This window comes from Nipponia nippon, unplaced genomic scaffold (genome assembly GCF_047370975.1).
Source record: "Nipponia nippon isolate SJK-2023a ecotype South Korea unplaced genomic scaffold, ASM4737097v1 scaffold_36, whole genome shotgun sequence".
NCBI classification, from domain to species: domain Eukaryota; kingdom Metazoa; phylum Chordata; class Aves; order Pelecaniformes; family Threskiornithidae; genus Nipponia; species Nipponia nippon.
This window is the reverse complement of record NW_028262354.1, coordinates 767,866-780,161: the sequence shown is the minus strand read 5'-3', so window position 1 is coordinate 780,161 and position 12,296 is coordinate 767,866. Positions and strand designations below refer to the sequence as shown.

General features: G+C 67.2%; 3 protein-coding genes across 11 annotated transcripts; 2 read left to right on the top strand and 1 right to left on the bottom strand.

The window, feature by feature from the left end:
* Nucleotides 1–171: 171 nt before the first annotated feature.
* MINDY1 (MINDY lysine 48 deubiquitinase 1) lies at nt 172–5,392 on the bottom strand. 2 transcript variants are annotated; one of them, XM_087771979.1, is made up of 11 exons: nt 4,962–5,392; nt 3,588–3,695; nt 2,736–3,344; nt 2,566–2,623; nt 2,402–2,466; nt 2,107–2,265; nt 1,591–1,693; nt 1,352–1,494; nt 1,072–1,263; nt 800–952; nt 172–627 (listed from the first exon to the last, which is right to left on the bottom strand). In XM_087771979.1, exons 3-11 carry the CDS (start codon nt 3,228–3,230, stop codon nt 547–549), a joined length of 1,449 nt encoding a protein of 482 aa, XP_087628105.1. In that variant the 5' UTR covers nt 3,231–3,344; nt 3,588–3,695; nt 4,962–5,392; the 3' UTR covers nt 172–546. The 2 variants fall into 2 exon arrangements, with proteins under 2 accessions (XP_087628105.1, XP_087628106.1); XM_087771980.1 differs by lacking the exon at nt 2,736–3,344.
* Nucleotides 3,739–10,226, top strand: PRUNE1 (prune exopolyphosphatase 1). 3 transcript variants are annotated; one of them, XM_087771993.1, is made up of 8 exons: nt 3,739–4,240; nt 7,719–7,823; nt 7,900–8,105; nt 8,334–8,518; nt 8,595–8,753; nt 8,875–8,969; nt 9,052–9,210; nt 9,352–10,055. In XM_087771993.1, the coding sequence occupies exons 2-8, from the start codon at nt 7,755–7,757 to the stop codon at nt 9,670–9,672; spliced, it is 1,194 nt and encodes a 397-aa protein (XP_087628119.1). In that variant the 5' UTR covers nt 3,739–4,240; nt 7,719–7,754; the 3' UTR covers nt 9,673–10,055. The 3 variants fall into 3 exon arrangements, with proteins under 3 accessions (XP_087628119.1, XP_087628120.1, XP_087628117.1); XM_087771994.1 differs by lacking the exons at nt 3,739–4,240; nt 9,352–10,055 and adding exons at nt 5,992–6,147; nt 10,087–10,226; XM_087771991.1 differs by lacking the exon at nt 3,739–4,240 and adding an exon at nt 5,992–6,147.
* A 50-nt stretch (nt 10,227–10,276) lies between these two features.
* On the top strand, nt 10,277–12,244 carry BNIPL (BCL2 interacting protein like). Of its 6 annotated transcripts, XM_009467108.2 has the most exons (9): nt 10,277–10,410; nt 10,657–10,736; nt 10,813–10,982; nt 11,060–11,194; nt 11,299–11,401; nt 11,471–11,602; nt 11,698–11,784; nt 11,938–12,036; nt 12,113–12,244. In XM_009467108.2, exons 2-9 carry the CDS (start codon nt 10,666–10,668, stop codon nt 12,153–12,155), a joined length of 840 nt encoding a protein of 279 aa, XP_009465383.2. In that variant the 5' UTR covers nt 10,277–10,410; nt 10,657–10,665; the 3' UTR covers nt 12,156–12,244. The 6 variants fall into 6 exon arrangements, 5 of the variants coding, with proteins under 5 accessions (XP_009465383.2, XP_087628130.1, XP_087628133.1 ...); XM_087772004.1 differs by having other exon boundaries at nt 11,299–11,602; XR_015707813.1 differs by lacking the exon at nt 12,113–12,244 and having other exon boundaries at nt 11,299–11,623; nt 11,938–11,972.
* Nucleotides 12,245–12,296: the final 52 nt, after the last annotated feature.

Here is a 12,296-nt window from a genome sequence, read left to right as displayed (position 1 = left end):
GACCCCCCAATGCCCCCCAACCTCCCCCAAATCCCTGCAACCCCCCCCAAACCCGCGTGTCCGTGGGGGGGCGGAGGGTCCCGACCCCCCAAACCCCCTCCAACCCCCCCCAAACCCGCGTGTCCGTGGGGGGCGGAGGCCCCACCGGTGTCAGAGGGCCGGACACGCGTGCACGGGGACAAGTCCTTTATTTGCCAAGGGCTAAGGCCGCGTTTCGGACACGGGGGTGCCCGTGTCCCCCCCAGACGCGTGTCCCCCCGCGTCGCGGAGCAGGGAGCGAGGGGTGGCACCCCCCGGGCGGGACCCCCCGTGTTAAGGCCACTGGAAGGATTCGGGTGGGCCCGGCGGTGGGTGGGGAAGGACACCCCCTCCTGTGTCCGTGTGTCCCCACTCCTGTCCCCAGGGACCCCCGTGGGGTCTCCCCGCGGGACGGACGAGAGCGGGGGGTCGGGGGGGACCCCGCCACACACCCCGGCATGGCCAGGAGCCGGGGGGCCACGGCAGGGCCCCCACGGGTGCGCCCCACAGGGGGCCGGGCCCGGGGTGCTATAGGAGGGTGCAGTCCAAGTCGGGCTTCTGCCGCTGCCGCCGCTCTGTGGCCGGCCGGCCGCCCGGCTGCACGCGGCCCTGCGGGCACAAGAAGGGGGCTGGGGGGGCGGGAGGAGCCGCAGAGACCCCCCGTCATCCCGGGGGGCCACGCCGCCCCCCCCGGACCGCCCGCTGGGGCAGAGCACGGGGGCGAGGGGGTGAGAAGCACCCACACCCTGCGCTGCAGTCCCAGGAGGGTGCACCTGGTTACCTGCACTGGGACTGGCTGCCGCTGCTGCTGCTGCTGCTGATGATGATGATGATGATATTCCTCCTGCTGTAGCTGGCGAGCCAACTGCAGGTCACTGAGCGCGGAGGGGTCCTGTCCCTGCTGCTGCTGCAGGGACAGGGCGATCATATAATCCTGGGGGGCACAGAGAAAAAAAGAGAGGGGTGCTCAGCACAGCGGACCCAAACCCTGCGGCATCCCCCGGAGCTGGGATGGGACTCGGGTGTCCCCCGCCACCACCGGTTGTCCCCTACCTGGTCCACTTGTCTCTGCTGGAGCCGGTGGTCCGGGGGGGGCGCGGCAGCCCCCTCCCTGCCCGGCGCGTGGCTGAGATGAAAACTGGCGTCACAGAAGCTGTTGTCCCCGCTCACGTTGAGGAGGCTCTCCCAGACCACCCGCTCCTCCTGCAGGAAGCCCTGGTCCGTCACCAGCAGGTAGAGGTGGCCCTGGGGAGAGGGGAGAGGGGACAGTCGGCCCCGGCCAGCGTTTTGGGGGGGTCCGCCAGCTGGAAGGAGGCCGGGGCCGGAGCCGCACCTTGTGCTTTATCATGGTGCTGAAGTGGTTGTTGCGGAAGAAGACGCTGAGCTCGCCCTCCCTGACGGCGGCCATGAGCTCGCCCAGCCCGTAGGAGGTCAACTGGGAGGCCGTGCACTCCAGGAACTGCTCCGCCATCAGCCCTGGGGTGACGAGAGCGGGGTGGGAGCGGGGCCAGGGCGTCGAGCCCCCCCCGGGGACCCCGGGACGCGGGCGGTTGGGCGGCAGGGGGCCGTTACCTTCGCTCACCAGGCTGGAGTCGCTGGCCTGTTTGCAGGTGATGATCTTCTCCACCAGTTGGTTGTAGCTCAGCTTGCCCACGGCTCGCACCAGCTCCGGGCTCTGCAGGGAGGGGAAGGGCCGGGGCGGTGAGGACCGCAGGGCAGGGGGAGGACGGGTCAGTCTGAACCTTCCCCAAGCAGCTGGGCCACCGCTCTCCATCGCGGGGACGTCCGAGAAGCTGAGCTGGTGGCTTCCGCGGTGGGGAAGGACCAGTCGTGGAAGGGTTTGGGCTGGAAGGGACCTCCGGAGATCCTCGAGACCCCCCCTTTGCCGTGGGCAGGGCCATCTTCCACGGGATGGGGCTGCTCAAAGCCCCGTCCAACCTGGCCTTGAACGCTTCCAATGACGGGGCATCCCCAGCTTCTCCGGGCAACCTGTTCCAGCGTCTCACCAGCCCGCGGCTCATTCCCTTGAGTCCCTGGACCCACACAAGCCACCGGCCAGGCGGCAGGACAACCGTGGGGCCAGCTCACCTGGGGGTCCACTAGCCAGCCATGGTAGAGAGGGACGTTGAGGAGATCGAAGACGATGCACTCGGGCGTGTACTCAAAGTCCGAGACGCCCGTGAACCGCACGTTGACGTCCAGCCCCGTCGAGAGCTTGGGGAGAACCGTCATGGTGTCGTTGATGTTCTGGGGGGGAGAAACAAGAGGGGCTTGCTCGGGAAGCGGGCTGGCCCCCCAGGTCTTGCAGCCCAAGGCCACCAGTGCTCCCCAGGACAGGGGGGATCAATTTTTGGGCTGGGTGACAGGCGGCCTCGCTCCTCACCTGCTGGAAGTTGAGCTGCAGCCCCTCCGACGGCTCCCGGGGTTGGGTGGACAAGATGCAATCCCCTGCAAGGCAGAGCCGTCAGCCCCCGGCAAGCTGGTTAACCGCGGCGCGCCGCCGTCCCGGCAGCGGGGCGGGGGTGACGGGGTCCCCGGGGAGCTCACCCAAATGCGCCATCAGCTCCTCGGCCGTGATCACCTCCTTCTGCGGGGGCAGCTTCACCTGGAAGCACCGAGAGGCTGGGGACTGTCCCCCGGCCCCTTCCCCTCGCGATCCGGGGGGAGCCGAGCCGATCCCCCCTCGCCAGCCCCCAGCCCCCCCGCGCCCCGCTTGCCTTCCACTGCAAGAAGAGGATGTTCATGACGGCCAGGAGCGGGCAGGGCCCGTTCTCGCTCTGCATGATGATGGGCGTCCGCTCGCCTTTCCAGGTGATCCACTTCACGCAATAAAAATCCGCCTCCGCTTCCCGACTGGGGGTGCGGGCTCGGGGGGGCTCAGCCGGTAACGCCACCGCCCCGGCACCCGGGCTGGGCCCGGGGACACCCGGCAGGGACCCCCCACCCTCCGCAGGCTGCTTCTCCCAACCTTCTCCCCTCGGACGCTCATCGGAGGGGAGACGTGGGGCGCAGCCCGGCTGCCCCACGCCGGGGCTGGAAGGCACGTCCACCTCCCCGCCGCGCGGCACGGCGGCTTGTCCATCCGGCGCCGGGCTCTCCCGGCCGCCAGCCGGCATTTCTTCCCCACCGACAGCCTCCTCCGGGAGCCGGCGGGTCCCTTCGCCGCTGGAAGGGGCCAGGATCGGCCCTTCCCGCTCGGTTGGCTGCTCCATCGGAGCAGGCAGCAGCGGGACCCTCACCGTGGCGTCCTGCCTCGAGCGGGTCCGGATCAGGCCCCTGGGAACGCTCCGGGTCCCTCCAGGAACAGCCACATCCCAAACCTCTCCCTTAGAAGGTAAAAGTTGGGTATTTCAAGAAAAAATGTATGTATTAGTCCCATTTGTCTACCAGGTACGGCTCGTCTAGCTTAGGCGTGCTTCTCCCCCATCCCCGTACGTTCATTGAAATAATGAAAAATGAAACGTTGGCTGCTCACGCCTCTAAATCGCCATTAAAAAATTAATGCCATCGATGCGTGCAGACTTCATCTGCCTCCCGTCCGCAAGGGAAGAGGGAAATCCCAAACCAACCTGGGAGGAATCGAGGGGTTCAATGGAGCCAGAGCGGCTTGGAGGAAAGGTCAGAGTCCTGCGCTCCCGCCCGGGTTTTCCTGCAAACTCAGCCCGGCGAAGATGCTCCTGCGGAGAGAGTTGGGAAATTCGGCTTCAAATGGTCAAGAGATTTGGGAAATTTGGCTTTAAGTGGCCAAGAGATTTGGGAAATTCAGCTTTTAAATGGCCGAGAGATTTGGGAAATTTGGCTTTAAGTGGCTGAGAGATTTGGGAAATTTGGCTTTAAATGGCCGAGAGATTTGGGAAATTCAGCTTTTAAATGGCCAAGAGATGTGGGAAATTTGGCACGGCCACCCACGCCAGCTCGCCAGGGGATCTCCTTAGCCCCTCACCCTCCACCCGCCCGGCGCAGGCTGCGCTCGCGCCCCTCCTGCAGCCCCCGCATTCCCACGGGAGCCGGGGGTGCCCGGGGGGAGGCAGGCGGCAGCGCCGATCAACGGTGATGGAGGCGCTGGGGAGGGCGGAGATGGGGGGAAAAGGAGCTTTTGGGGGGGGTGGCGAAAGCCAAGGAGAAAATCGAGGGGGTTGGTGCCCCGCGAGCCGTTCCCACCTCTCTGGGGCCGGAGCGGAGGCGTCCTGCGGGAACGAAAAGGAAGGGGATTCGCCCGAAGGTAAGCGTCTATTTATTTATTAGTGGTAAGTAAATACATCAGTAGTGCGGAGAGAAACAGGTACATAAATAAGTAAATAAATATTCTCGAGAGATGAATAGATACGCAGATAAATAAATAAATAGTGTTAGTAAATAAACAAATACTCTTGGTAGGTGGATAGATAGATAAACCAATATTCTTAATAAACAAACCCATAAATAAATAAAGACATCTTTTTTATAAATAAGTAGCGCGGAAATAAATATTATTGATAGATAGGGAAATAGCTATATAGGTAAATAAATAAATAGTATTATTAAGTAATACAATGAACAAATATTCTTGATAGGTAAGTAGATAGATAAATAAATATTCTTAATAACTAACTAACTAAATAAATAAATAAATAAAATAATCTTCCACCAGAAGCCGGGTCGGAGACCGGCGAGGCGCCGGGAGCCGGAAAAACCGGCCGGGGGCGGCAGGTCCAGGCCTGGCGGCGGGTGCCAGGGCGGGACGGGGCCGGCGAGGGCTCCGGGTGCCGCCCTGCCTCAGTTTCCCCACCAGGCTGAGCCGCAGCGGCCGGGCCCGCGGCGGGGCTGGGGTCACCCCAGGACCCCCCAACCCGCCGCCGCTGTCCCCGAAACCTCCAAACCCAGCCCAAACGCCGCCGCGGGCAGGGGGTCACCCGCCCCGGCCCCCGCGCCCCCGGCCCCCGCGCCCCCGGCCCCGCTCCTACCTTGCAGCCCTTTCGCTGCCGCCGTTTCCCCGCTCCCTCCTTCTTTTCCTCCTTTTTCCTCCTTTTTCCTTCTTTTTTCTCCTTTTTCCTTCTGTATTCCTCCTTTTTTCCTTCTTTTTTCCTCCTTTTTTGTTCTTTATTCCACTTTTCTTCCTTTTCCCTTCTTTAGTCCTTTTTTCCTGCTTTTCCTTCTTTTTCCTTCTTTATTCCTCCTTTTTCCTTCTTTTTTCCCTCTTTAGTCCTTCTTTTTCCTCCTTTTTCTTATCGTTCCTCCTTTTTTCCTTCTTCAGTCCTTCTTTAGTCCGTCTTTTTTCCTCTTTTCCTCCTTTTTTCCTTCTTTTTCCTCCTTTTTTCCTTCTTTATTCCTTCTTTTTCCTCCTTTATTCCTCCTTTTGCTTTATTCTTCCTCCTTCATTCCTTCTTTATGCCTTATTTTTCCTTCTTTTTTCCTCCTTTTCCCTTTTTTCCTCCTTTATTCCTTCTTTCCCCCTCCTTTTTCCTTCTTTTTTCCTCCTTTTTCCTTTTCCCCTCCTTTTCCCCCCCTTTCCCCCGCCGGGCCGAGGCCTGCTCTGCGCTGCCGAGCCCGGCTCCCTGCCGGGACGGCGGATTCACGGCGGGGCGAGGAGGCGGAGGCGGAGGCGGAGGCGGAGGCGGAGGAGGCGGCGGAGGGGGAGGAGGAGGGGGAGGAGGCGGAGGAAGAGGGGGAGGACAGGCAGGAGGGAGGGGAGAGAAGGCAGCTGCCTGCACGCCGGGGCGAGGCCTGGCCCCCGGCAGCGCCCAAATCTCCCCTTCTCCCCTTCTCCCCTTCTCCCCCCATTTCGACGCCTGGCGCCGGGCGGGAGGGAGGGGGCGGCGGGTGCCCCCCCCCCCCGTTTCACCCCCCCCTTGCGCAACACCCGCGAGCTGCGCGGGGTGTCACCGGTCACCGGTCGCTGGTCAGCGGTGGGATGGGGTGACGCCATCCCGGGGTGTCATGACGTCGGGGGGGGGGGGGGGAACGGCCCGTTTGTGGGTGACTGGGGGGGGGGTGAGGCCACGCCCCCTTCCCGGCATCCCGCGCGGGAGACCACGCCCCGATGGGCGGTGCGGCGGGTACTGGGCCGTACTGGGCCGTACTGGGCGGGCTGGGGAGCGGCTCGCCGCCGTTATGGAGCGGTTCGTGGAGGGGAACCGGGCGGTTCTGCAGGTAGCGGGGGGCGGTGGGGTGCGGGGTGCCCGGGGGCTTGGGGTGCGGGGGGACTGGGTGCTCAGGGAATTGGGGTGCGGGGGGACTGGGGTGTGGGGGGACTGGGTGCTCAGGGAATTGGGGTGTGGGGGGACTGGGTGCTCAGGAGAGCAGGGTGCAGGGGGAAATGGGGTGCCTGGGGTAAATGGGGTGCCCGGGGACTGGGGTGCGGGGGGAGCGGGGTGCATGGGTTACTGGGGTGCAGGGGGCTTGGGGTGCAGGGGGACTGGGTGCTCAGGAAAAAGGGGTGCAGGGGGGAGCAGAGTGCATGGGGGGAGCAGGGTGCCCAGGGCTTGGGGTGCAGGGGGACTGGGTGCCCAGGAGAGCAGGGTGCAGGGGGAAGGGGGATGGAGGGGGAAATGGGGTGCCCAGGGACTGGGGTCCATGGGGACTGGGTGCTCAGGAAAGGAGGGTGCAGGGGGCTTGGGGTGCAGGGGGTCTGGGGTGCGTGGGGACTGGGTGCCCAGGGAATTGGGGTGCAGGGGACTTGGGGTGCCCAGGAGAACAGGGTGCAGGGGGGAGCTGGGGACGCAGGGGAGCAGGGTGCAGGGAGACTGGGGTGCAGGGGGACTGGGTGCCCAGGGGAGCAGGGTGCAGGGGGAAATGGGGTGCAGGGTGCCCAGGGGAGCAGGGTGCCCCCGTCTCCCCAGAAGAGAGGGGCTGGTCGTGTGCTGCCCCGCGACAGCCCAGGCTGGGGTGGCACAGCCGCACCGGGGACGCCCCGAGCCGGTTCCGCGGCCGGGGGCTCCCCAGCACCCCCCACCCCACCCCGCGGCCTCGCCTGGTCTCGCTGCACGTGGGCGCGGGTCCCCGGCCCGCTGCGGGGGGGATGCGGCGGGCAGCTCCCGGCTGTTTACTTCCTCAGCTTGTACCGAATAAATGAGCGAATCTGGGTTACGGCATGAAATAATTGTCCCCGAAAAAGGGCTGGAGACAGGGCGGCTCCCTGGAGCGTGGCAGGACGGGCGCCAGCAGCCGGGGACGGGGGATTGGCGGGGTGACGTGGGTGACACTTATTTTTCTTGCTGCTGCTGGCGAGAATAAAAGGGGTGAAGGTTGTGTTTGGGGGACAGCCAGCCCCAAACTCGCTGCCTCTGGAAAAACCACTTTGGTCTGGGGTTAAAATACTGAAGGCTGCCAGGGCTGCGACAGCGTCCCCCGGGGCAGGAAGGTCCCCGGCCCCGCTGCCGCGGTCGCTCCCGGCCGAGCTGGGTTCTCCCGTTCTCCCAGGGCCCCGATGCGCCCAGTTTCGCGCACGTGCCCCAAAAACGTGAGGCTTCTGTGCCCGAAGCGGATCCTGGCCAGGGCACCGGGCCCAGTGGCACTTCGGGGACACCAGGAGCCCGTCCGCTGCTGGCGGCAGCTGGGAGATGGGTGCCGGCCGGTGGCATCTGTGGGTGGCACCTGCGACGAGTGGCTCTGGGGACACTGGCACGTCCCCTCGAGGGTGACGAAGGGGAAGGGACCGGCCCGGGGGGCTTTGGAGGATGGGGACGCGTTGCTGCCGCGCCTGACGCCTCCCGCCCCGGCAGGAGCACATCCGGCATCACCAGGAGATCCACGTGGTGATGGGCAACGAGGCCTGTGACCTGGACTCCACCGTCTCGGCCCTGGCCCTGGCTTATTTCCTGGCGAAGGTGAGGCTCGCCCGCTGGCTCAGGGACAAATGGGGGCTTGGGGGACGCCTCACCGGCTGTCATCCCCCCGCCACAGACCTCCCCGGCTCCCAGAGCCGCCTTCATCCCGGTGCTGAACATCCCTCGTGCCGACTTCGCCCTCCGGACGGAGACGACCTTCCTGCTGCGGGAGCAGGGCATCCCCGCCGCCGCCCTCATCTTTCGGGACGAGATCGACCTGGGGGGGCTGCACCGCGCCGGGCTGCTCTCCCTGACGCTGGTCGATCACCACGTCCTGCCTGGGTGAGCCGCAGCGGGGGGCGTGGGGACAACCGGGGCCACCCACCCGAAGCCTCACTTTTTCCTTGCTTGGTTTTGGCCCGGGGTGGGTAAAACCTTTCCCTTCCCGAGGTGTTTTTAGGGTAGGAGGAGAGGAGCAAAGGGGGTTCCCAGGCTCTGCTGGGGGTGGCGCGTGGCGGCTGCGCCCCAGGGCCGTGCCGGGGGTCTCACCCTCCCCGTCTCGCCCGCCAGCGCCGACGCGGCCCTGGAAGAGGCCGTGGTGGAGGTCCTGGATCACCGGCCGTTGGAACGGGACCGAGCTCCCGGCTGCCAGGTGACAGCAGAGCCGGTGGGCTCCTGCGCCACGCTGGTGACGGAACGGATCGCCCAGGGTCCCCCGGGCGTGCTGGACAGAGCCACGGCCGCGCTGCTGCACGGTGAGGATGGCGGCCCTCACTGAGCCCCGCCCGAGGGGGACGGTGACGACTGATGGCCCCCGGTTGTCCCCCGCAGGCACCATCCTCCTGGACTGTGTCAACCTGAGCCCGGCGGCCGGCAAGGTGACACCCAGGGACGTGGCGTGCATCTCCCTGCTTGAGGCGAGGTTCCCCGAGCTGCCGGCCCGCGACGCCGTCTTTGAAGCCCTGCAAGCGGCCAAGTTTGACGTCTCAGGTCCGTGTGCCAGGGCAGTGGCGTCCGGGGTCTGGCTGGGAGCGGGTCCCGGGACAGACCCCTCTCCTTGGGGACGAGGACACGTCCCCGGGGCTCACGCTTGGCCCCTCTCGTCTCCCAGGGCTGACAACGGAGCAGATGCTGCGGAAGGACCTCAAAGTCCTCTCCGGCGATGGGCTGCTCCTCGCTGTCAGCGCCATCTACGTGGACCTGGAGGTGAGGCTGGGCGGCGGGGAAACCGAGGCAGGGGTGGCACGATGGGGACAGCGGGGTGACGCCAGCGTCTCCTCCCCTTCAGACCTTCCTGCGCCGGCCCGGCTTGCTGCAGGACCTGGATGCTTTCTGCCAAGCTCGGGGCTACGCGGGGCTGGTGGCCATGATGATCTCTTTTAACGAGCGCAATGAGCCCTCCCGGCAGCTCGCGGTCTACAGCCGGCGCGAGACCCTCCGGAGCGCGGTGAGTGGGGGGGCCGGGCACCTCAAACCCTTGGCACGCGGCTCTGGGGCAGCTCTCGGCTGCGGCGCTCGGGTTTGCCCCGAAAGCCCCTGAGTTTGGGGGTGCTGGGGGGTGCCAGCCGCCGCGCTCCCGCCCTTGCAGGTGTGCCAGGCGCTGGAGGAGGCGACGGCGCCGTCCCTGCACCTCCAGTCCCTCCCGAGCCCCTGGTCCTGCGTGGGCGCCTACGCCCAGGGCAACGCTTTGGCATCGCGGAAGAAGGTGCTGCCCATCCTGCGGGCAGCCCTGGGGGTGCCGGGCGCTGCCGGGGGGCCGGAGGAGGAGGTGGTCCCGCCGCCCACCCCGATGAACAGCCTGGTGGAGGAATGCCCGCTGGCACAGGCCGTGCCCCCCCTCTGCCCCCAGGATGTCCTGGAGCGGGTCAGCCGCATCGCCGCCGGGCAGCCCCCCGGCTCCCCAAAATAAGAGCGGGTGCCCGGCGGCTTTTGGGGTCCGTACGAGGAGGTGGGGTCCCCGGACAGGTCCCAGTGGGGTGCCCGGGTGCGGAGGGGTTGCAGCTGCCTTCGTCAGAGCTCGGCTTCCCGCCGGAGATGGGTCCTCGGTGCAGTTTGCCCCCCGACAGGCTCCCGCCCCCCCGACAGCGCTGCTGGGGTTTGGTCCCCCCAGGGTGGGTTTTGGGGGGCCCCGCGGGCAGCGGGGCTGGGGCAGCGCTCGCACCCACTTAATGAAGGCACTGGGGGGGTTAACGCGTTCTTGCCCCTCTCCCTCCCGCGGGGGGGCCGGACACGCAGCCAGCCCGGGACTGTCACCCCCGCGTGCCGAGGATTAAATTTCCCTCTTTTCTTCCACTTTCGGCTCTCGACTTTTCTTCCGCGACAGATCTGTGCTGCCCTGCTCACCCCGGGGGTGCCCAGCGTGGCCCCCGCCCTCCCCAGGGGTGAACCCCCTCTTTTCCTGGGGTGCAGCCCCCCTGCCAATGCCCCTGGCTCAGAGGAGGGTTTCGGGGGCCCATAGCGTGGGGGGGGCTCGGTGCGGCCGAACCCCCAAATCCGGCCCAGCTGGGAGGAAACCGGTTGTGCCGTGACAAGCTGTGGCCTCTGCCGGCTGCGAATGCGGCCAAACCAGTTTGGATGAGCCACCAGTACCACCACCGGAGCCCTTCACCGGCGGGGAGCCACAGGGCGCGAGAGGCTCCCCGGAGAGGTGAGCAGCCCCGGCCCCGGGGGGCTCTGAGGCCTCGTAGAGGGTTGAGCGGGGCTGCGATGGGGGTCCCCGGGGAGCACCCGAGCCATCTCCCTGCAGCCGGGTGCTCCCGTTTGCACCCGCTTTCGGTTTGGAACTGGGGCAGGAAAGGTGGGAAACGGGGGCGGTTTGGTGCGGAGCTGCTGGGGGACGCGAGAGCCCCGGGGGGGCTGGTCCCCGAGCTGCGGCTGGCGCCTCTCTCTGCAGGTGACAAGGATGGCCGTGGGGACGGCCACCGGCGACGGCCTGGACCTGTGCGAGGAGTGGCAGGACGAGGACTTCCCCGGGTAGGGGGGCGATGGGAGCGGTACCCCCAAACCCAGCCCCTGGAGTCCCGCTGACCCCCGGCCCTGTCCCCGCCAGGCCCCTGCCGGAGGGGTGCCCGGGGGCCGGGGGTGCCCCACGGCGCATGCGGAGGCGGCTGCCGGCGCTGGAGCGGACCGAGAGCACCGAGCGCTCGCCCGACGCCAGCATCGACCTCGACCTGGACGCGCTGGAGACGCCCTCGGGCAGCGACGGCTTCGAGTGGGAGGGTGAGACCCGGCCGGGGTGGGGGCGCGGGGGACCCCCGGGTTCCCCCCCCGGTGCCGTGCTAACCGGCTGCCCGCAGAGGAGCTGCCGCACGCCTGGGGCTTCGCCGAGGGGGCCGGCAGCCGGCGGGCGCCTGACGCCGAGGACGAGCGGCCGGAGGAGAGCGTGGATCTGAGCGCGGTGGAGCCCTACAGCCGGGTCCTCTCCCACGGGGGTAACGCGGGGACGGGCGCCCGGGGTGGGACTCCTGGGTCCCCTCCCTGAGCCCGCTGGGTCGGGGGGGACGATGGGCACTGGCTGTGCCACCCTCCGCTCCAGGGTACCACGGCGAGGGCTTCGGCGCCATCCTGCTCTTCGCCGCCTGCCACCTCCCGGACAGCAGCATCCCCCGCTACGGCTACGTGATGGAGAACCTGCTCAGGTGGGGACCGCGGGGCGGGCACCCCGTGCCTCAGTTTCCCCAGGGTGACAGGCCGGGCCGCCCCTCCAGGTACATCGTGGGCACCCTGGAGAGGACGGTGGCCGACCGCTACGTCCTGGTGTGCCTGAGCGGGGCGGCGGCGCGGGGGCAGATCCCCTCCTTCAGCTGGATGAAACGGTGCTACCAGGCTATGGATCGGCGGTGAGCGGGCGAGGGCTGCCGGTGAGCGTGCCGGGGGGGTGGCAGCGAGTGTGCCGGGCTGGTGCTGAGCCCTGGAGCATCCCGGTCCTTCCCAGGCTCCGGAAGAGCCTCCAGGCTGTGATCATCGTCCACCCCACCTGGTACGTCAAGGCACTCGTGACGCTCTCCCGGCCCTTTCTCAGGTAGGGTTGCTCGCACCCGCGCGCGCGAGGCCTCGCACGGGGACGTTCGCCCCCTCCCCAGGGCTTCCCGTGCCAACGCCTGGTGAAGCAGCCCCCTCGCACAAGGGCGTAACGAGCCGGGGGGGGCTCGGCTCCCCCCGCCATCTCCCGCAGCCCCACCTTCAGCGGCAAGGTCCGGTTCGCCGCCAGCCTGCGGGAGCTCTCCCGGCTCGTCCCCGTGGAGCCGGCGCACGTCCCCGAGCCCGTCCGGCGGTGAGTCCCCTCCGCGGGGCCGAGGGCGGGGGGAGCCCGTGGGGTGCCAGCCACGGATGCTTTTCTCTCCCCGCAGGCTGGAGCCTAGCTGGGACGGCAGCCGGGACGTGACGCGGTGACTGGGACACACAAGGACGAGCGGTGGCATCAGGGGCTCTCGGCGGGCCCAAAGCGGTGCCCGAGCACCCACGGGTGAATAAAGGACGCGGATGGGAGCGTGGTGCCCAGCGTGTGGGGGGGGCCTCGGCTTTTCCTGGCAA